The 23,984-nt window shown below is 34.8% G+C and overlaps 3 protein-coding genes across 3 annotated transcripts; 2 read left to right on the forward strand and 1 right to left on the reverse strand.

Annotated features, from left to right (window-relative positions):
* Positions 1-415: 415 nt before the first annotated feature.
* On the reverse strand, positions 416-6,909 carry LOC146403256 (olfactory receptor 6C6). Its single transcript, XM_084955885.1, has one exon. It carries the CDS (start codon positions 3,735-3,737, stop codon positions 2,736-2,738), a length of 1,002 nt encoding a protein of 333 aa, XP_084812011.1. The 5' UTR covers positions 3,738-6,909; the 3' UTR covers positions 416-2,735.
* Positions 6,910-8,985: 2,076 nt separating this feature from the next.
* LOC110258387 (olfactory receptor 6C6-like) lies at positions 8,986-12,399 on the forward strand. Its single transcript, XM_084955921.1, has one exon. The coding sequence runs from the start codon at positions 11,464-11,466 to the stop codon at positions 12,397-12,399; it is 936 nt and encodes a 311-aa protein (XP_084812047.1). The 5' UTR covers positions 8,986-11,463.
* A 10,392-nt stretch (positions 12,400-22,791) lies between these two features.
* Positions 22,792-23,726, forward strand: LOC146403257 (olfactory receptor 6C3-like). Its single transcript, XM_084955920.1, is given in 2 exon segments — positions 22,792-22,819; positions 22,822-23,726. Coding segments are annotated over 2 exon segments (933 nt in total).
* Positions 23,727-23,984: the final 258 nt, after the last annotated feature.

Genomic DNA, 23,984 nt, shown 5'->3' on the forward strand with positions numbered 1-23,984 from the left:
TTGGAGCTATAAAGAAAAAGGAGAGAACTAGTAAATTCAAAAATCCCAGGATATGTGAAAACTAGATAGGCAGGCTTATTTTTAAGGAGTGGTTAAATACATAGTGCATAAAATTTTCTATGTTCACCATTTTCAGTGTACAGTTCAGCAGTGTTATGTATATTAATGCTGTTGTGCAACCAAACTTCAGAACTTTTTATCTTGCAAAAGGAAATTCTATATCCATTAAAAAAAAAAAAAAAAAAAGACTACCTATTTTCCCCTCCGTTAGCCTCTGGCAATCTGTTACACCTTCTTTTTCTGTAATTTGACTACTCTAAAAACCTCATATAACTAGAATCCTACAGTATTTGTGTTTTTTGACTGCTTATTTCACTTAACATAATATCCTCAAGGTTAATTTTCTTCCTTTGAGTCTGAGGTGTATTCGATATCAATGGACTCTTGAATTGCTTCCTCCTCCTACCTATTGTGAATAATGCTGCTGTGAACATGCTGTAAATGTGAATATCTCTTCAAGACACCTTTGGATTTATACTCAGAAATAGAATTGCTGAATCATAAGATCTTTTTATTTTTAACATTTTTGAGGGAGCACCATACCATTTTCCATAGTAGCTGCACCATTTTACATTCCCACCAACAGTGCACAATGGTTTCATTTTCTCCACATTTCTATTATTTTTTTTCTTTCAGTAAGAGTCATTCTAATGTATTCGAGGTGATATCTCATTGTGAATTTGGTATGCATTTCCCTAATGATCAGTGACATTGAGCATCTTTTCATAGGCTTGTTGGCCATTTGTATATCTTCCATGCAGCAATGGTGAAGTCCTTTACTCCCTTTTTAATCAATTATTTCTTTTTTGTTGATCGTGGAGTGAGATTTTAAGAATTGGTGTGTGCCTGTGTGCACATGTGTTTTAAGTAACATTTTATGTTGTGTGCTATACTAAAGTTTTAGATATAGAAAGGATTTAACCTACACTAATTTTTTTGCAATGCCAGTCACTACAACATTGATTTAGAAGGAGCTAAAAAAGCGGTCAGAATTCATTCAGATTTGGCTTTCCTGTATCTTCAATTTTACTTCAATGAGAATATATACTTAAATTAGTGTGTGTGGTTGTTCTGTATCCTAATTATTTCACTCAGGTTTCCGTTTTTATGTAAATAAATATGCAATTACATCATTAAAAAAAAAGAATGACATAATACCATTTATACCAACATGGATGGAACTAGAGACTCTCATACTGAGTGAAATAAGTCAGAAAGGCAAAGACAAATACCATATGATATCACTTATAACTAGAATCTAATATATGGCACAAATGAACATTTCCACAGAAAAGAAAATCATGGACTTGGAGAATAGACTTGTGGCTGTCTGGGGGGAGAGGGAGGGAGTGGGAGGGATCAGGAGCTTGGGGTTATCGGATACAACTTGGAATGGATTTACAATGAGATCCTGCTGAATAGCATTGAGAGCTATGTTTAGATACTTATATTGTAACAGAACAAAGGGTGGGAAAAAAATGTATACATGTAAGTGTATCTTGGCCCCCATATATACAATGGAAAAATAAATAAATTAATTTTAAAAAGTCCATTTATCAGACTTCCTAAGGGATGGTTATACACAGACCTCTCAAAATTACTGATATATCAAATTTTTTTTTTTTTTTTTGCCATTTCTTGGGCCGCTCCCACAGCATATGGAGGTTCCCAGGCTAGGGGTCTAATCGGAGCTGTAGCTGTCGGCCTAGGCCAGAGCCACAGCAACATGGGATCCGAGCCACATCTGCAACCTACACCACAGCTCACGGCAACGCCAGATCGTTAACCCACTGAGCAAGGGCAGGGACCGAACCCGCAACCTCATGGTTCCTAGTCGGATTCATTAACCACTGCACCATGATGGGAACTCCTGATATATCAATTCTGAGTCCAAAATCACCATTCTGGCACACAGGTTCCTCCATGTTATTACGTCTTCTTAAAAGTATATCAAGTATGAGTTGCAGCATGTGTTTGAACAGTTCAAAATACGTGTTTTCCTTTACTGAGTGCTGTTTCTAATAGCATATATTTATTGAACTTTAAGGTGTGGGTTATATAGTTCTCCTATTTCACATGTGAAGAAGCTGAGGCATAAAAAGTTTAGATATTCTGTGCAGCATCCCAGACTGTGTGGTGAAGCTTTGAACGTGTCTCCCTGATCTCCAAAATCACTGAGACGCCATCCTATATGCCCCAGGATATTTTTATTGACCTTCACTGCAACACTCATTATATACTATATAGCAATGTTGGGGTTATGATTTTGATTTATTTAGGCAATGCAAGCCTCTTAAAGTAAGTGTTGGGCCCCTCACAATGTCTGGAATAAGATAGATACACAACAAATATATATTTAATTAGTTAACAAATTACTTAACAGCATGGTATACTTATAGATGGCGTATTTTATTCAAATCACAGTTTCTAGATACTGAGATGCAATAAGGAGTTATTTAAAAACTGAAATACGGATTGAGCGAGGAAGTTATTGTAGCAGGGTGAAAAGGAGTCATTAGGAAAATTAAAATGTACATGGGGATCTGAGCTACAAGATTCTTCAAGAAAGTCTCCTCCATGAAATAAGCAATGCGGCAGAAAAACATGTTCAGAAGAAATGCATGAAACATATTTTTTTGTTTGCTTTTATGGTGAGGTTACAATTTTTGGCCTTTCTATAATTGTTTTTTGGGAAAACACACCACCTTTTGTAGCATATCCCAGAAGACTTCTTTCACCTGCTGGTTCCTTAGGGTGTAAATGAAGGGATTTAGTAAAGGGGCAACGGAAGTGTACAGCAAAGCTACACCTTTGGATACAGTTACCCTTTCTCTTGCAGAGGGTTTCATATACATAAAGATACAACTACCATATGTCAGGGAGACAACAATCATGTGGGAAGTACAGGTGGAAAAAGCTTTGGTCCTTTGCTGTGCGGAAGGGAATTTCAGAATGTTCCTGATGATGTAAATGTAAGAAAGAATCACTAATATCAATGTGACTACAAGTGTCACCACAGCTAAGATAAAAGACATCAGTTCTAGGACTCGAGTATCTGTGCAAGAGATTTGTAGGATAGGAGAAGTTTCGCACATAAAGTGGTCAATTACTCTGGAAGCACAGAAGTCCAGCTTGAGTCCCATCACCAATGGGGGGAATATAATTAAGAATCCAGTTACCCAAGAGCTGAATACAAGCTGATAGCACAGTTTGCTATTCATGAGGATGGGGTAATGCAACGGTTTGCAGATGGCAACATAGCGGTCATAGGACATGGCAGCCAGAAGGTAAAACTCTGTAACTCCCAGTAAAAGAATAAAAAACAATTGAGCTGCACAATTGTTATATGAAATGGTTTTTTCTTTAGTCACAATGGTGACCAGGAATCTGGGAATACATACTGTTGTGAATATGATTTCCAAAAATGAGAAATTACGAAGAAAGAAATACATTGGTGTCTTGAGGCGAGGATCCAGCAAGGTGAGGAGAATAATGATTACGTTTCCCATGAGGCTCAATGTGTAATTGACAAATAGAAACAGGAAAATCACAATTTGTAATTGTGGGTCATCTGTCAAACCTAGGAGAATGAACTCTATTTCCATCGATTGGTTCTCCATTACTCGTTTGTGAATCTTATGATAGGAAAAGAAGACTAAAAGTTGAACATGAAACATATATATGAATAGAATATAACAATATAAATTAACATATATTTTAACCTATGTATGTATAAATATATAGGAAGCTCAATACATATATATATATTCGCATAAATATACATAAATTAATCTAAATGAATTCACGTTTATAAGTACATATTAACTAAATCTATATTTTAACTATATACTTATGTAAATATATATCTCTGGGCAAAAGTTTCTCCCCAATCTGAAATTGCCAATGATGCATAATTACGGCTACATTCAATTCCAAATTCTTTCCCATCTATTAGTTCTCTTCATTACAATATTCTAATATTCTTCACAAGTTTTCCCCTGGAACTTGAGTGTTTTTGATTAATATGCATTTCTGACCATCCCTCCCAGGTGGACTCCACTCTACATGTATTATTTAAATAAAAGAATATCAGTTATTTTATATGCATATTCCTATCATTTTTATTTCACCTGTGCAGTGAATTAAGTTGGTTTGTCTTTGTAGAATGAGTATTAGAATGGTTTTAAAAAACCAGGATTGGAGTTCCCTCATGGCTCATCAGGTTAAGGATCTGGCATTGTCACTGCAGTGGCCGGCATGGCTGCTATGGTTTGGGTTTAATTCCTGGCCCAGGAACTTCCACATGCTGCAGGCACAGCTAAAAACAAAAACAAACCAAAAAAAAAAAAAAAATGCAATGGACTAAGAGTTCTATTATAATTCTTTTGATGGTCAATGACTAAAGGAGTATTGATTTCCATTAAAAATCTATAACATATCTACCTAAAATATGGAGTTCCCATCATGGCTCAGTGGTTAACAAACCCGACTAGCATCTATGAGGACACGGCTTCGATCCCACTCAATGGGTTAAGGATCAGGCGTTGCCTTGAGCTGTGGTGTAGGTCACAGATGCTGCTTGGATCGAGCATTGCTGTGGCTCTGGCAGAGGCCTGTGCCTAGAGCTCCTATGGGACTCCTAGCCTGGGAACCTCCATATGCCATGGGCGCGGCTCTAAAAAAAAAAAAGACAAAAAAAAGACAAAAAAAATTTCTACTTAAAATAGTTTTGAAATCTTCTTTGCACTGCGATTACAACATTATTACTACCAATTTTCTTCATTGGATTTGCTCTACTCAAATGGATAGTTGTTTCCCAGTATATGTGACAAATAAAGTAAAGCATTACAAAACTGAATATTTTAAGGAAAAATATTGTGTCATTTTACTGCAGTTAATCTTTTGAGATGTACTGCTATAGGTGTCTACATAATTTGGGACACTATTTATCTTACATCTTCCATATTCTTTCTTTTTTAATGTTCATTTCTTTTATCTTTTTAATTACTCAAATGAATTTATCACATCTGAATACCTCAGAAACTGTAATACTCCCTACTTTTCTACATATAAGATTTCTATTTACTTCCATGTTGTACTAACCCCCTTTATGTTAAAACGTGTTAGTCTGTTTCTTTATATACATTAAAAGTAGTGAATTAATAAACCATTCTTTGAAAAATGCATCTTGTTACACTTGTATTATTAATGTTACTCTCTTGTCTACTTAATTTTTACATTTTTTAAAAAAAAATTAAACTAAGTCTTCAATGCTTCATGTGATTTTCCAAAGCAGATATTAGAGAACAGCTTTAGTGTTTTTAATGGCAACTAAAGATATGTGGTCTTAAGCTATTAAGTGGCCACAAGCATTTATTGTAAAACATCTATATTTATATCCTTGCAATCAAACTCTGATCTTTGCCCTTTATCTGATTTGAAGAGGTGTGTTTTATGATTTAGTCATACAATTTCTCTTGTCATGTGGGTCTAACAGACTGTTCTAGAATTACATTATCTCAGATTTTAAAGAAGAATTGCCAGTATTTTCTTCACAGTACTTTATCCAGGACCATAGTTAATTCATAAAGAGAATCAAAGGAAGTGAAAATTAGATACTACTGTGTGTACATAAAATAGATTACAACTCCAGTTAATAAGCAAACCATAAAAAGATGCTATCATTATAAAAATTTTAAACATAAAAATTCCACAATCAAATTTAATTTCCTGAATTTGACTGACTGTGCATTTGACTTAATTTCAGATTCTGAACTTGTTAAAATTATAGTTGACTTACCTTCTTGGATCTCCTGGATCTTTTGTTTCCCTATGTGTGCATGGAACAGCCATATGCTAACATAACAAATTTTGACATTACTCTCTTTTACAATCATATTTTACTATCTAACCTGGATGTTTATTAGCAGTGATTTTTCACACAATGTGTACATATCATGTGTTAGTAAATATTTTTCCACATTCCTTCATATCTATACTTTGCCCTTAGAAATCAGGTGCCAATAACTATAGTAGACTTCCAACTTCTAGTCTGAATAAACTGTACTTTGCGAAATTTTGTTCCTACAATTGCTGTCATTGCAAACCTCAAAATAGTTATTTTTCAAAGTAAACTGAAATAATATAAAATAGAAGGAGAGCACTGAAAACAATCCCGGGGCATTATATAATGAGAGATAAGCCACCATTCCAAGAAAGAGATTCCACATTGCCATCTGGGTGCTTATAAAAATGCTGTGTTTTTATCATTTTTTTCTTACTACATTCCCAAGAGATCTACTGAGATAAAACATAGGGAAAAAAAATCTCTTCTCTGGGGATCAGAGTTCCAAAAGAATTAATTATTGCCAGTGAAAAAACACCATTGTAATCTACTTTAAACAAAAGCTAAAGTTAAAGTATCCCAGAGCAGTGTCTTAAGCGGTTTAGAAAAATCAAAGTAATGTGACCTCATCATAAGGTCACTGGTCTGGGGCAACATTCAAAAATCCCAAGCCAGTTTTCAGCAACGCAAGACACTGCCATGCTTCCAATTAGCAGTAGAAGCAATTTTAGACTTTATTGTAAACTGTTTTACATTTGGGCATGTAGTGATGTATATACATTATTCATACTTCATAATTAAGAATCATTTTTAATAGATTTCTGAGATGAGGCTTGGGGTAGATTTTGATGAAATTATTTTTGATCCCTCAAGTGAACTGAATTTATCTATGAAATGCATTTTATGTTAATGCTTATTCCTGGAGGCAGTCCAAAGTTTATCAGCTGGTGAATGGAAAAGGGAATTGTGGTATACACACACAAAGGAGTACGCTAATGATATATATATATATATTTATATATAAACAACAGAATATTAGAAATGTTATGCTATGTAAAAGAAGCCAGATACGATATTATACATACTCTGTGAATCCATTTCTGTAATTCTAGAAAACACTAAACTATTGCGACAGAAATATGATCAGTGGTTTTAGAGGCTAAGGATGAGGAGAAGTAATTGACTACTGAAGTGTTTTGAGGGGACTTTTTAGAGTGGTGGAAACATTTTTATATGTTGATTATAGTAGTGGTTGCATAACACTGTATATGTTTGTCAAAAATCACTAAATACATACCCCCAAAGGTCAATTTTTGTAGTTAAATTCGATCTCAATAATCTGGATATGACTCATTTCATTTTTTAGGCTATGGGTAAGATTACATGGATCGTATTGTCCAATCTGATAGCCCCTAGCCATCTGTGGGTATATACATTTAAACTTAAAATAATGAATATTAAATTCATACTGAATTTAATTCATATTTCAAGTGCTTAAAGCTATAGGTGGCTAGTGGCTATCAGACTGGACAACACTTAGTTAGATCATTGATATTTAGCTTTTGTCTTTTCTAAGGCATACATTTAATTATACCAATTTTCTGTGTCTTTAGGTAGTTCAAAACTTTGATATGCTACATTTCATTTTTGAGTAGTTCACAATTTTCTCCAAATTCTTTCTGATTTCTCTTGCGAATAATTGACTATGTACAAGTATATTACTTAATTTCCAAATATTTGGTGACTTTCTAGTCCTTTAGTAGCAATCCATCAGAGTACAGATCCCCGGTATTTGAACAGAGTCTTTTTGCCTATCTTGACTCCTGCAAGCTGGGTGCAAACTGCTCCAAGAACACATGCATTGCTGCGAGCCATGGGGTTGAGGGGTTCAGGGCGGTTTCCTGTTAGTGGGCTAGGAACTGGAATTACAGAAATTAACAGAAATTCATCACCTCAGCCTTCTACTGGAAGTTGCCAGCTTGCATAGACTCTAGAGTTCCAAACTGACTACATGAGACAGATTCTGCCAAGACAGGGAAAGAGAAGCTCATATATGGCTTCAATATTAATTGGAGTGATAACAAGACAGGGAAGAATAATCAGGCCAGAAAACAGGGAATCAAGATCCAGGAAAATTAATTTGCCTTTTGACTCTCATTTTCCCTGTGGGAATCATTGACTCCTAAGTGATGACTGAGAAATGGAGAAGAGCTCAGTGTTTTTGACTAGTGCCTGGCTCCAGAGATAGGGCACCTCAGAGGGACTGGGTGAACACTTCTAGTTTTAGATCAAGAAACTTCGGTAGGCAAACTCTCACAGGTACTAGGTAGTTCAGCTTCAAATCATCTCAATATGTGCATTTGGACCGAGGTTATCCTGGATTACTAAAGGCATGTGGTACCTGGCAAACTCAAAAGTTAAACATTTCTGGAGGAATGGTCATGATCTTAAGCCACATTTTCTTCAATTGCACATCAAATAAATACAATGGAATAAGCTCTATGGTGCTGGATTAATGTACCAGTGCTTGTTCATGTTATTCAACATCTAGTGAGAGATTATAAAAACGAATATAAGTATGAATATATATTGTGTGTATCTGTGTGTGTATATATATTGGTGTGTGTACGTGGGACTCTGTTCATCTGTCCACTGTGAGGGCCTGGGAACATTGATTCTGTGTACGAATGAGTGCATAGAGCATCCATAGAACCTAGATCTTCCCTTCAAAATAATTTTCTTCACTAAACACAACTAAGACCCCTTCAAGAAATGGTTTATGCCAAGGTTGGTACAGAAAAGGTACAAGATGATATCACAGCAATTTCTGGTGTCAGAAAATAAAGAAGCCTTTAAAAATTGAGGGGGTATGATAAAAGGACAAAAAAAAATATCTTGAAGTGACTTATACTGGCCAACTCTGGGGCAATTGAGCATTAAAATAAGTAATAGTAATAATGAGTAAAATTGGAAGACATAAATGTGTAATGATGTAAATTATCTATAAACTTGAAGTTTTTCAATGGTTGAGCTATTTATGTAGTACTTAACGTACCTACACAAAATAGTTACTATTTTTATTTATTTTTTATTTTTTATTTTTTTGTTTTTTAGAGCTATGCCCTGGCATATGGAAGTTTCCATGCTAGGGTCTGAATTAGAGCTATAGCTGCTGGAGCTCACAGCAACACCAGACCCCCAACCCACCAAGAAAAGCCAGGCATTGAACCTCCATCATCATGGATTCTAGTCAGGTTCATTTCCACTGCACCATGACAGGAACTCAAAGAGTTCCTAATTTTAAAGGTAGAAGAGTAGCTCTATGGTGGACAGTCTTATAATTAGCTATATTAATCAAGAAATAAAGTCTCATCATCATCAATAATGAGAACATTATGAAATAGCACAATATCTGATAGGATCCAATGAGAAGGTATCATCGCTTCTATGACATTTCTGCCAAAGGTTCATAAATTGAATAGAGTCATGCAGAAACTTTAGACAAAAATTGAAGGACATAATATATAATTACTGGGAAATGATTTCCAAACAACATTCTTGAAAGTTAACGGAAGACTAGGAAACTATTTCAAATAAAAGGATACTAAAATATAAAAATTAGACAAAACATGCAGTTCTAAATTAAACTATATTCTTTTTTTCTATAAAGGGAAAATATTCTACATTTGGATAAGATTGGAGGATTTGATGTTAATACCATACCATTATTAACATCTTGATAATAATGTTTTTATTGCACTTAGCTAGTAGAATATTCTTTTTTTATAAATACACATAAGTATATGGAATGGCAGATGGAGCAACAAGTGGCTTAGGAATAAAAGATCGTTGTTATGTATTTTTCTTTATGGGTTATATTGTTTCAAAATAAAAGTAAATAAGAGTCATAATCCAGTTAACGAAATTCCAATTTACTGCCTAATGGAAACAAGAGAGGGGTTTCCGTTTTAGGTAAACTTTCTCACCAGTAGAACTCATCACTTTGTCCCATGGCAGAGGAATATCTGAAATTCTTGTTGGCATTAAATATTTTAAATATGTCAGGTTTAAATCATCTCTTGTTCTCTTTTGAGAGAACATCCCATCAGTTTTGTAGTCAAAGCACTTCACAGTGGTTTTTTGCTTGATTTTTCTTTAATTCTTTGCTTTCTGTTTCTTCTCTTTTTCCTTTCTTTACTTTTTTCTTTCTTTTTTTAAACTTAATTGGTATGTCCTTTCTGAAAGCAGTCTCCAGAGGGCATTTCTTTTGCTTTCCTCTTTTAATTTCAATTAATCCCCTGTGCCTCTTATGGGCAAAATGATAAAACTGCAGCTTTTGTTAGTGTACAATTTGAAGCAACAGTTGGTTGCGGCAAATTTTAGGTTCCTTTCATTGGGGGATTTCCTAAAACATCTTTTCATTTAGAGTACAACATTTTCAATTAGAATTTTTATGAAAATTTTTTCTGTTTTTAAAAAAAATAGAAAATGAACCTTCTCTGACATAAAAGAATATTCTAATTAAATTATCTGTACTATCTACATCATGATTTTTATGTATGTGATTAAAAGTGAAAGATTTTAGCATGTGAACATAGTTTCCAGATTGTATCTCTTCTTTGAATCCTTCTCCAGAAAAGCACTGTAATTAAATTTACTCTTCAAACAACTGAATAGTTTATAATAAGAGTGAGAATATTTATCATTTATTTTTGGTACTTAGATTCCTATCATAGTCCCATAGGAGGAATTATATTAATATAACCTGGAAGTGGTAAGTCACATATAATTTAGTATATATATATGTCTAGGTCAAAAAAAAAAAAAGCCATTCTGTAAATACAAATTAGGTAATTTTCACTGACACTTGAATTGTCATATTTTCTTCATTTTTATACAGATGCAGTATTCAGTTCTTCCTGAGTAAATGCAGGTGATTAGGAGAAAACTGATATATTTAAAACCAAAGGAAAAAACAATTTTAGGAAATGAGATAAAGAAAAAATGGAAAAATATAACATTGGGAGAAAATAGTTAATGGCATATATTAGAATATTTCCATGACAGAGAAAATATGTAACTATTATTATTTTTATGTGTTCCATATCTTTAATAAGTATTTTAATGAGCTATGAGTTTTTAAATAAATACTGAAAATTGACACTGGTATAATTGTCAAGATGTTACAAGAAATTTTTCAGTACTTTATGAAATATACATAGAAAATCATTTCTAGTAATACTTATGTTCTGTGTAGAACATTTAAATAGAATTCAAATCATTGGGAAATTATCAACTAAAATTTAAATTATCTTTCAGGTTGAAATGGAGAGAAAGAAAGAATTTAGTCTGGTTATAAAGGAGCAGCCAATTTGAGGATGTTTATGCTAACAAATGATGTAATTTTAGGTATCCTTTGTCTTGTGAAATTGTATCAAACTTTTAAGCTTATTTACATTTCTGAATTATTTTTCTGTGTCTACAGTTCTTAAGATGTCTTGTTACATCAGCTTTTGAAGCTGTTTCCTTCTATCTATTTAATAGGTCTCAAATCTGAAATGAAGAACCAGTCAGGAGAACTAAAGTTCATTCTGCTGGGATTGACTGATGACCCACAATTGCAAATGGTGATTTTTATATTTCTCTTTCTAAATTATATGTTGAGTGTGATGGGGAACCTATCCATCATCCTTCTTATCTTGCTGGATCCCCGTCTCAAGACTCCCATGTATTTTTTCCTCCAAAACTTCTCCTTCTTGGAAGTTTCATTAACCACAGTCTGCATTCCCAGATTCTTAATAAGCATCATAACTAAAAACAAAATAATTTCCTACAATGGTTGTGCATCTCAGTTATTCTTTTTCCTCGTATTAGCTATTACAGAATTTTACCTGCTAGCTGCCATGTCTTTTGATCTATATGTAGCAATCTGCAAACTCCTACATTACCCAATCATTATGAGCAAAAAAGTGTGCTACCAACTTGTACTTAGTTCATGGGCAGCTGGCTTTCTGCTTACCTTTCCGCCAGTGGTCTTGGGATTGAAACTGGAATTCTGTGCTTCCAAAGTAATTGATCACTTCATATGTGACACTTCCCCTGTGCTGCAGATTTCTTGCACAGACACTCACATCCTAGAATTGATTTCATTTGTGTCAGCTGTTGTAACTCTGGGGGTTACATTGTTGTTAGTGACTCTTTCCTACACATATATTATCAAGACCATTCTAAACGTCCCCTCTGCCCAGAAAAGGTCAAAGGCTTTCTCCACTTGTTCTTCTCACATGATTGTAGTCTCCCTTACTTATGGCAGCTGTATCTTTATTTACGTGAAGCCATCAGCAAAGGAAAGGGTGACTTTATCCAAAGGAGTAGCGGTTATCTATACTTCAGTTGCCCCTTTATTGAACCCCTTCATTTACACTCTAAGGAACCAGCAAGTGAAACAAGCCTTCAAGGATACACTCCAAAAGGTTGTTTATTTCAATAAATGAGGGAAAAATTAAGTTTAAAATATTGAAGAAAAAACCAAAAATTGTTACTCATTTTAAAATGTCCTTCAATGTGTCCTTCAATTATTCAGCCTTCTCAAAACATTTTAACTAAGCCTTTTAATACAATGCCCTTTTTCTTCCTAATACTGTTTATTATTATCATTATTTTTTATGTTACAATGAGTCCTTTATTCAAGTTATCAACACAAATGTTAAATTTTATCTATAATACATAGTACTGACCTAAATAAAATAATTATATATTAATCATAAGAGCATTTTACAGACATATGTATAATAGCATATACTACCCCTGGGATCTGAAAAGTACTTTAAATGTAACTTGCTGGTATCATAAGCCTGATAATTCAAAGTTTTATACTTTTGGCTAGGCATCCAAGGTTGAAATTTAGATGTATATGTGAGTTTGATCAAGTCTCTGAAATTCTTTGTTGCTCAATCCGTCCAGTTATGAAATACATGTAATAATGATAACTCTACTTTTATAAGGTTCATTTGAGGATGAAATGAGACTCTCTCTATAAAGTAATTCAGGATCTGCCTCTGGTCTAGACTGTACCCTATTAGCTGCCCTTGGGTGAAGATGTTGCTTCATTTGAGATCATATTCAGCAAAGGAAGAAAAAAAAAGGCAGCCTACAAATTGTAAGAGACTTGTATGTCCAAAACTGTACCAGATTCCTACTTGGTAAGTTTAAAGTCCTGAATATGTGGAATGAATAAGAATCGCCCACCAGCTTAGCGTATTTAAATGCAAAGTCCATATTCTCATCCCTAAAATATGTTTTCGACTTAACTGGAACACAGAATAGGAACACAATCTACTAGGTGATTCTGAGGCTGATGATTCACAGGAGAGTGTACTTTTTTTTTCTTTTTTAATTTTCCCACTGTACAGCAAGGAGGTCAAGTTACCCTTACATGTATTGTGTACTTTTAAAATCTAAGAACCTATGTAATCAGGTATTTCTTTTAGAAAGATTCCTCTGTTGACTGTTTTAAGGATAGGTTTTTCAGATGTTGCAGTCAGGAAGACAAGAGCTAATGTTTTAAACTACAGGAGTTATTTGTGAGTTAAAATGCAATAATGGCCCATGAATCCAAAGCTCACTGTGATACCTCTGGAGATATTTAGAGGAACAAGCTGAAGGAAGCTGTTAAACCTTTGGATCTCTGGAATAAATTAAAGGAGATTTTAAAAACGAGTTGAGTTTTCTTGGGATTTTCCCTCTGCTCACTCCTGCACATACTTATATGTTTAATGCCTTTTAAGAAAGAAGTATTATTGATACACTGTCAGATAAAAAGAGGCCTTCAAAAAAATCCCCCAAATATATAGATGTCTATCCTGCATGTAATATTCCATCAGGGAAAAATAAGTGAAAAAAATCACTAAGGTAATTTTTTGATAGTATATCTATTATCCACGAGTCCCTGGTAGAAAAAATTTAAGCTGAGTGTTGTATTTTGGATCATTCTACTATTTTTAAGCCAGCATTGTTATCAATCTGCTTTTCTATGTTGAAAATAAGGGAGTGAGTCCACGTTACTATATTCAAGGTCTTGAAATCTTCATCGACCTAGAGTTTACTTTCCAATAAGTTCTTAATAAAACACTAAACCCTTATTAGATACTTGATTTGTAAATATTTTTTGGCTTCTTTGGCTTGTATTTTCACTTTCTTCATTGTGTCCTTTGATCACTACAGCTTTGATTTTAAGTCAAATTAGGCCATTTTTTCTTTTGTGGTTTGTGCTTTTGGTGTCATCTTTAAGAAAACATTGCCTGATCAAAGTTACAGGGAGTTATGAACCACAGTTTCCTCTATGAGATTTATCATTTTAGTGCCCATATTTAGGTCTTTCTTTTCTTTTGAGTTGATTTTTGATACGGTGTGAGACAGTGATAAAATTTTTCTTTTGCATGTAGGTATCCAGTTATAACCTTGGTACCTTTGTTAAAAATCAGTTGATCATTAATGTCTACTATAGGGCTCTTTGTTCTGTTCCCTTGATCTGTAGGTCAACTGTTAACGCCAGTATCACCCTCTCTTGATTACTGTAGCTTTATAGTAAGTTTTCGAATTGGAAAATACTACTCCTGAAACTTTGTTCCTCTTTTTCAGCATTTTGGCTATTCTGGGTCCTTTTCAATTCCCTTGCAATTCCATATGTAATTTAGGATTAGCTTGCCATTTATGTGAAAAGAGTGGTTGAAAGTTTCATAAGCCTTACACTGAATCTATAGATCAGCTTGGGAAGTATTGCCATCTGAATTAACAATATTGTTTATGAAAACCAAATGTTATTTTCTTTGTATAATTTTTGCACTTATTTTGTTCAATATGTATAAAACTAACTCCTCTCACCGAACCATTAAAAGACCTAAACTTCAACAAATATAAGCAAAAGACTTGACTAGACATTTCTCCAAAGGTATACAAATGAGAAAAAGCAGATGAAAAGATGCCCAAGATTAGTACAGTGGTTAGCAGTCATTAGAGAAATACAGACGAAAGCCACAGTGAAATACCACTCCACAGCCACCAGGATACATAGATATATAAATGTAATTAGTGTTACTTATGATGCTCAGAAAGTGGAACCCTCACACATTGTTGCTACATATGTAAAATGGTGCTGCTATTTGTGAAATGTTTTGCACTTTCCTTAAAAAGTTAACTGCTGAGTTACCATATGATTCAGAAATTCAAACAACATTATGCCCTTAAATCTGATTGTTTATGAGTTCCCATTGTGGCTCAGCAGGTTAAGAACCTGACTAGTATCCACGAGGTTGCAAGTTCAATCCCTTAACCCTCAGTGGGTTAAGGATCTGGCATTGCTGCAAGCTATGGTGTAGGTAGTAGATGAGGCTTGGATCTGGCATTGCTGTGGCTGTGGCATAGGCTAACAGCTGCAGCTCCACTTCAAACCCTAGCCTGGAAACTTCCATATGGCATAGATGCAGCCCTAAAAAAAGAAAAAAGAAAAAAAAATATGATAGTTTACATGAAATTGGCCAATTTCTGAAAAACACAAACCCTAAAACTCACTGAAGAAGGCATGAATATGTCCCTATTTCTATTTCAGAGTGTGACTGTGTAATTAAAACTCTTCCCATACATGAAAATTTTAACTTTTTCTTTTCTTTTAAGGCTGCACTTGCAGAATATGGGAATTCCTGGGCTAGGGGTTGAATCAGTGCTGCTGGCCTATGCCAAAGTCACAGGAATGCAGGATCCCAGCCACATCTGTGACTACACCACAGCTTGTGACAATGCCAGATCTTTAACCCACTAAGTAAGACCAGGGACTGAACCTGCATCCTCATGGATACTAGTTGGGTTCTCAACCACTGAGCCACAGTGGGAACTCCACCAACTCTTTTTTAATATTACCCTAATGTGAAACCAGAAAACTTAATTATAAGAAGAGGAAACTACTACAGCTCAATCAATGTCTCCCATGAACACTGATATAAAAATTCTTAACAAAATTTGATTAGTCATTTATATATATATGTGTGTGGATATAGATAATAAATACATCACAATAATTTTTAATTGTATACTTCTTCTTGGCTTTAGATATATGAAGGTGAAGTGAACAAAGCCCATTGTTTTAATAAGTAGCTTTATAATAGAAACAGACAAATGTATAATTAATTACAACAAAGTGAGATAAGAGTACAAAGTTTTAGGAAGGCAGAGAAGAGACAGCACTTAATCCTGGCTTTGCAAACAGGAAAGATTTCAAAGATTACATGAGATTCAGATAAAACCTTAAGAAAAGTGTGTGTGTGTGTGTGTGTGTGTGTGTGTGTGTGTGTGTGTGTGTGTGTAAAAGAAAGAAAGAAAGAAAGAAAGAAAGAAAGAAAGAAAGAAAGAAAGAAAGAAAGAAAGAAAGAAAGAGAAAGAGAGAGAGAGAGAAAGGAAGAAAGAAAGAAAGAGAGAGAGAGGGAGAGAAAATGCCTAGCAGTTACAAGAAGTGGTGTGCCACTTGATGAGCTCAAAGTAAAGTTCACCCAGGGCCTGGGTTTCAGCAAGATGATACACATCTTTCAGTAAGATGCTATTTTAAGAATGACAGAAAGGGGGAAGTTCCCATGTGGTGCTGTGGATTAAGGATCCAGCATTGCTGCAGCTGCACCACAGGCTGCCACTGTGGTGTGGGTTGATCTGTGGCCTGGGAACTTCCACTGCCATGGTTAGCACCCCCACCCCCAGAAAAAAAGACTAACAGAAAGGGAAATAACTGTCCAGAACAATTACCTGAATTAATGAGAATGTTCTATAATCTGTGTTATTCAATACACTAGCCACTATGTACTTTTAATTAATACATAAATTTAATTTAAAAAAAAAGACTCATGCAACTTGAGACTTACATTGTGAAACTTACAATCTAGCAAGAATGACACTTTGGTAGCAATTAAAATATAATTATTACTGCAAAGAGGAAGCACTACACATTACAGAAGCATAGAAGAGTTTGAGAAAATCGAAGATTCAAAGAAGAGTGTCATAAAGAGTAAAATTAAAGTAGAAGTGAATTGAAGGGCCAAAGAAACCACCTCCAGGAGGCAGAAGAATGTATATATATGACTGTGCATCTTCTGAAGGAGAAGAGAAACTGTCAGATTATTAAAACAAACAAACAAACAAACAAACAAACAAAAAACACAGTTATGTGCCAATGAAAAAGTGAAGATGGGTGGCATGAAGTGAGTCTGAATGGTAGGAGGGGGTCAAATCGCACAAGGCTTGGCCCTGTTAAAATTAGACACTTTATGTTAAAGGCACTATGAAGACCTTTCTATTTCTGGAATATCAGAGGTATGATTTTCTCAGACCAAGGTGATATTTCAAAAGATGCAGTCACTTTTCTAGCTGAATCACTACATGTGCCTGTTATTAATGAGACTTCTGGGCTAGAAACTTTATTAACAGGGGATAACCTGACATCAACCCTCTTGGTAAATCACTGTTCAAAGTATTCCATTGGCTCCAGCCCACTGATGTCAGGGCAGCTGGATATTCAACGGAAAAGCAAATAAAAGTATCCATCATATTTCATATAATAATAAATGCTGGATGTATTAAAGATGAAAATGTAAAAAGCCAAGCCACAGAAGTGTTGAATATAAACAAATATGTACAGAATTTTTAAATATGTGGATGTCCCAAGAAGAATAGGTCACTAAGAATTCATGATAGACTGTACAATATTTTAGAGTTGAATCATACCATAAAAAGTTAAAAAAGAAGGATAGGCTCTGAAAACATGTTGCAACAGGTAAGACATGCAGGGGTTTTAAAGCCTCAAGGAGATGGCTGCCAGAACACCCCAAGAGAACATGTGGCCAGTGACCATTTCAGAGCCAGCTCTCCTACCAAAGCCACTGGGCACAGGCAGACTGCATAGGGACGCTCCCACACGAGGACATGGCTTCCAGACTAGGACAGGTAATTAACTATTTCACCTATTTCATAGAGGCAAACAGGGAAAATAAAATAAAATGAGAGGACAGTGCTATATGTTCCAAAGGAAAGATAGAACCCCAGAAAAAGATTCTAATGAAATAAACATAAGTAATTTACATGATAGAGTTCAAAGCAATGGTAATTAAAAGGAAAATAAAAAACACTTACTGAACTTGGAAAAGAAGAGAGGAACACAGAGAGAATTTCTTTCTTTTCTTTTTTTCATGGCTGCACCAAAAGCATATGGAAGTTCCCAGGCCAGGGACTGAGTGGAGCTGCAGTTGTGACCCACACCACATCTGCAGCAATGCCAGATCCTTTAACCCACTGGGCCAGGCCAGGGATAGAACCCATGCCTCAACAGCGACTTGAGCAGCCGTAGTCACATTCGTAACCCTCTACGCAGTAGCAGGATCTCCCACAGTAAGAATTTCAACAAAGAACTAGATAAAAATAAGACTGAACCAGTCAGAGCTGGAGAATACAATAATAAATAAAATATATACTAAAATGAATTAAAAGAGGATTATGAGATCCAAAAACACTCAAGCAACCTAAAAGAAAGAATACTGGAAATCAACCAATCAGAACAGCAAAAAGAAAAATAATTCCAATGAGGATAGTTTAAGGGACCTCTTGGACAACATCAATTGTACTAACATTCTCATTATGAAAGTTCCAGAAAGAAAAGAGAAAAGGGGCAGAAAATATACTTGATGAAATTATGGCTGAAAACTTATCTAAAGAAGGAAATAGCTATCCAGGTCCAGGAAGCAAAGAGAGTCCCAAACAAGATGAACCCAAAGAGACTCAAACCCAGACATGTATCTTCACTAAAATGGAAAAAGTTGCAGATAAAGAGCAAATTTTAAAAAGCAGTGAAAGAAAAAAAAAGAACTTTGCAAGCCAGAAGGGAATGGCATGATATGGTTTGAGATGTAAAGCACAACATGACCAATATAATGAGCAGTGCTGTTATGTTACACAGACATGTTAGGAGAGTAAATACTAAGTGTTCTCATTGCAAGGAAAAATATTTTTCTGTTTCTTTAATTTTGTATCTATATGAGATGGTGGGTGTTTAATAAACGTTTCCTGAAGTTTGTAAGTCAAATTATGTACGCCTTAAATGTACACAGTGCTGCACGCCCATTATACCTCAGTACAACGGAAAGAAAAGAGTTTAATAGACAAAGTCAGAATTCTATACATTATTGACTGCTTTTTGAATAAACAATAGTATTTACACACTTTTACCTGTAAAAGGCATAACATACATCTCTATACTACTGTAGCATGGTCCTCATTATATACTGATAATTATTGATCTATTGATTGATGTTATAGATAAAATATATCCTCATTATATATTGACTGATGAAACAAAATGGAAAAATGTATACATATTTCCCTAAGAAGGGAAAATATTAATTTGCATATGCAATAGCTTATGTTTAAAAAATAAACAATGGACATATAAATCAAAGAACTTTTTAAAAAAAGAGTTCCAGGAGTTCCCGTCGTGGCGCAGTGGTTAGCGAATCCGACTAGGAACCATGAGGTTGCGGGTTCGGTCCCTGCCCTTGCTCAGTGGGTTAACGATCCGGCGTTGCGGTGAGCTGTGGTGTAGGTTGCAGACGTGGCTTGGATCCCGCGTTGCTGTGGCTCTGGCCTAGGCTGGTGGCTACAGCTCCAATTGGACCCCTAGCCTGGGAATCTCCACATGCCGCAGGAGCGGCCCAAGAAATAGCAAAAAAAAGACCAAAAAAAAAAAAAAAAAAAAAGAGTTCCATTTAGAAAAAGAAAGAAATAGGTTGGAAATAGCAGTGTTTGAAGACAGACTTTTAAAATTTTATGTAGTTTGACTATGTGATTTTGTAACTATATGGATTAGTTACAAATCCATTAAATATACAGAAAGCTTCTCTGAAAAATAAAATTGACTAGAATAAATATAATTAAACGTGTATTTAGTTGGTGAGATAATCACACAAAGCAGTCTTATTCAAAGAAATCTTAAATATTGTAATTGTATTATACATCCAAGTGGGATTTAATCTGAGGGCACAGAATAGCTAAAAATACTTTAAACTGTCCTTAGGTAGGAATGATCTTGTGGGTGCTAGTGCTGTCATTGTTATTCTAATTCAGTTGTCTGTGTAATGCGAGGGGAAGAAGCAAATGAAGATTGATGTGATTTACACTTTTGTCTAATTCTACTGATAACTAGGTTCTCATTATGAAAGGAAATACAAATGTATGAAAAATAAAAAGGGTTTTGTAAAAGTCCAGTAATCCTAAATTGGAATGATGCATTTTAGGATGCACTCATGAATATTATAGCTTTTAAAAAAATACATATTTGCTGGCTCGATCCACTAAAAATACCTAGAAAGAGCAATCAATCTCACAGCAATGATCAGAAATAGTACCCAGATTCTTATCTTAACATTTCCTTACCAATGTAAAGAATACTCTTTGAGTCTGGAAAAACATGCCATTTATGACGGGAAGGAAGCTATCAAAGAGTAAAGGTGTAATGTCCGAAAGAGTGAGAAGCCAACCAAAGAGCTGGCTAAAGCGCTCTCAAGAAGCAGTGATGTCACTTACTAACGTGACCTAAATACAAATTTGTAAATCCATGTGTTCATAAAGATGAACAAAAAGACACCAGAGAACCAACTCTGAGTACTGAAAAAGAAATGAAGTAGACATCATCTGGCCTTTTCTGCATAAACTGTAACAATGAATAAGCCACTGGTAAGTGGCAGACTAAGAAAAGAGCCATTTGATAAGACAATAAAGTAGTGGCTCTAGACACTTACCGACAATCGATAATGCAAAAAAATCAATACGATAAAGGCAAAGGCCAAGATGAACAATAAGATGGACAATACTGGCACAGCAATTAAATATGGCTGTTGATAATAACTAAAATAGTTAAGTAATAGCATTTTTTAAAAACTGTGAGCACAATGCATGCATTATAATACTTATTATTTAACTTAAATTAGGAAATAACCTTGCTTTTGAAGTCCCAACAATAACAAAGCCTCAGGATAAACAACAGAAGGTATACATGTAGAACATTTTTATGTACCAAGAAGATGACTAAATATAAAGTACATTAAGGGTTCTACTTTTGTGATTTCACACTTACTTTGATTACTCATGAAATAGTAAATAATTGCGACTAATGGAAGTGACTGTTTGGAGAAGTCAACATTCAGGTCCTCTCTGGGACACAAAGATGTGTAACCATTCTCAAGGGAGATTCACTATAGAGGAGAGATAGGTGGCTGCCCAGAGTGGCTTCCAGAAATCCCTCCTGGTCTATGATATGGCAGAGATGTGGCCTGGACTTTGCTTTGTTCCCAGGAGATCAGTGCCTCACTCTCTTCTTAGGTCAAAACACCTAGACTCAAAAATGTGATCTATTAGTGCAACCAGAGTGATGCAAGATCTAAGAATCTACACTCATAATATCCAGTGTTGCCATATCCCTGGCAGTTCTTTCTTTAGATATTGTTTCTTAAACTTCTAGACCAACATGATTGAAGTGGATGATAGTATATTTCCACAACTTCATAAGGTTTCTGATATTCTACTTTCATTTCCTGAACTATTTCCTAAGAATCATCATAAAACAGAGAAAAATTTAATCACATTTGCTTAGTGTGACTTTTGCAGGTGTCTGGCAGAGAAGCAATGCTTTTGCATTCTATTATTCACAGCAGAAATACGGCTGTCTGAAATATGGAGAAGGTAGCTATCATGATTTCAGCAAGCCAAATACACAGGATGTATATCCAGCAGAGCTGGAAATTAATTGAACAGGTTAGGATGGTGAGGAGAGGTTTTTCTATACATTTCTGGAATACACCATAGGATCAGTTGTCTCATGCAACAGATAAATGTGAGGCAGAACTACAAGGAAGTAAAACATTTTTTATGAAAGTTTATTAACTAAGAGAGAAGGATGTTTGAATGGAAAATGCACTAAGCTACAAACTGGGTGAGAGAACTGCTAAGATCTGAGGCAAGTACTTACTTTTCAATTTGTGTATCGGTGCAAAGTGAAAAATAGGGAAGTACTGCCAATTCATTTAAGCACAAAAATAAAAATGTTTCTATATATACATTCCTAGCAATCATGGGAGATGTCAAATATCAATGATTTCAATGGAATTATAAGACAAATCAGTAAGTGAATATCTTCTCTATTAATTAAATAAAATAATTAGGAGATTTATTCTATTTGTTGTAAATACATATACAATATGTATAGAATGTTCTCATATTATCTTTATAATTACATTAATGAATATTAATGTAAATTAAATTAATTAATAATTAAACATTTAAAGTTTATTTTATTTGCTAAGAAAATCATTAATTGATTTATTTCATAAAAGTAATCAGTTGTTACTTTATTCTTCTAAGTTTCATTTTTATTTTTGATAGAAGTGAGATCATCCATTTCTGTTTTTAGGTGATAATATCTGCTAATATGCGCATCATAGAAAAAAGAAAAATGCATATTTATATGATTATTTCAACAAAAATTCAATGATTTGCATAAACAAAACAAAGCAAAAAGCATTGATTTCATTTATCAATTCTCAATAATGTGACTTATTGTATGAGGTCTTCTTAACTTCTGCTACATTTAAAATAAGAAAACTAGAACATAAAGCAGGAGTCACGAATATGTACTATGACAATGCAAAGTTGATAGAAATAACACCTTCAAAATTATAGAGAATACTTGGGAACTGTATCAATGATGATATTGATCTTGATGAATGATATCATTCCTCCCCTCCCTTTAATATACTCTCCACCTAAGTATCTTTAAAAGAAGAAAAAAAGAGAAAAAGAGAGAAATGAACCACACGGTGATCACAGAGTTTGTCCTCTAGGCCTTTCGGATGATCCCGACCTTCAGGTTGTGATTCTCCTCTTTTTATTTGTCACATATGTATCAGGTGTCACTGGAAACCTGACCATCATCACCCTGACCCTGGTGGACCCCCATCTACAGACGCCAATGTATTTCTTCCTCCGGAACTTCTCTTTCTTAGAAATCTCCTTTACTACTGCATGTATCCCCAGATTTCTGGGTGCGATTATCACCAGGGATAAGACTATTTCTTATAACAACTGTGCAGCTCAACTTTTTTCCTTTATTTTCATGGGTGTGACTGAGTTTTACATTCTAACTGCCATGTCCTAGGACCGCTATGTTGCCATCTGCAAGCCTCTTCATTACACGACCATCATGAATAGGAAACTCTGCATCCTGCTTGTGCTCTGTGCGTGGCTGGGTGGGTTTCTGACCATTTTCCCACCCCTTATGCTTCTCCTCCAGCTGGACTACTGTGCGTCCAATGTCATTGACCACTTTGCGTGTGACTATTTCCCCCTTTTGCAATTGTCTTGCTCAGATACATGGCTCCTAGAAGCAACCGGTTTTTACTTTGCTTTGGTTACCTTGCTGTTCACCTTGGCCCTAGTGATTTTATCTTATATGTACATTATCAGGACTATTTTGAGAATCCCATCTGCCAATCAGAGAAAAAAGGCTTTCTCCACCTGTTCCTCTCACATGATTGTCATTTCCATCTCTCATGGAAGCTGTATCTTCATGTATGCTAGTCCCTCGGCCAAAGAAAAGGCATCACTGACAAAAGGAGTAGCTATTCTCAACACCTCTGTTGCCCCCATGCTGAACCCCTTCATCTACACCCTGAGAAACCAGCAAGTAAAACAAGCCTTCAAAGACATGCTCTATAAAGCAGTATTTTCTGCAAAGAAATGAATATTGTGGTTAAAAAAAAAAGACACTCTAAAGAGCATTTATTAAATCTTGAAATTCCTCACTCTCTGTATAACTACACTTACTCTTTTTATTCTCTTCACACTCCGCATTACAGTTAATATAGCTTTCCGATCAATTTGTTCCACCTCCATGCCTAAGTGTCTCCCCTGCATTGTTTACCGACATTTGGAAATATAGTAAAAGTAATTTCTCCTTCAGAATCTTCTGGAAATTAAATATATTTCTTTAAGAGATACT

Source organism: Sus scrofa, chromosome 5, assembly GCF_054392235.1.
Source record: "Sus scrofa isolate SSC_HxYL_T2T_F1_AM1 chromosome 5, Sscrofa_HxYL_maternal_Yorkshire_Landrace_v2.0, whole genome shotgun sequence".
NCBI classification, from domain to species: domain Eukaryota; kingdom Metazoa; phylum Chordata; class Mammalia; order Artiodactyla; family Suidae; genus Sus; species Sus scrofa.

Coding starts and splice junctions, on each gene's coding strand:
- LOC110258387 (XM_084955921.1), top strand. CDS start 11,464: ATGAAGAACCAGTCAGGAGAACTAAAGTTCATTCTGCTGGGATTGACT.
- LOC146403256 (XM_084955885.1), bottom strand. CDS start 3,737: ATGTTTCATGTTCAACTTTTAGTCTTCTTTTCCTATCATAAGATTCAC.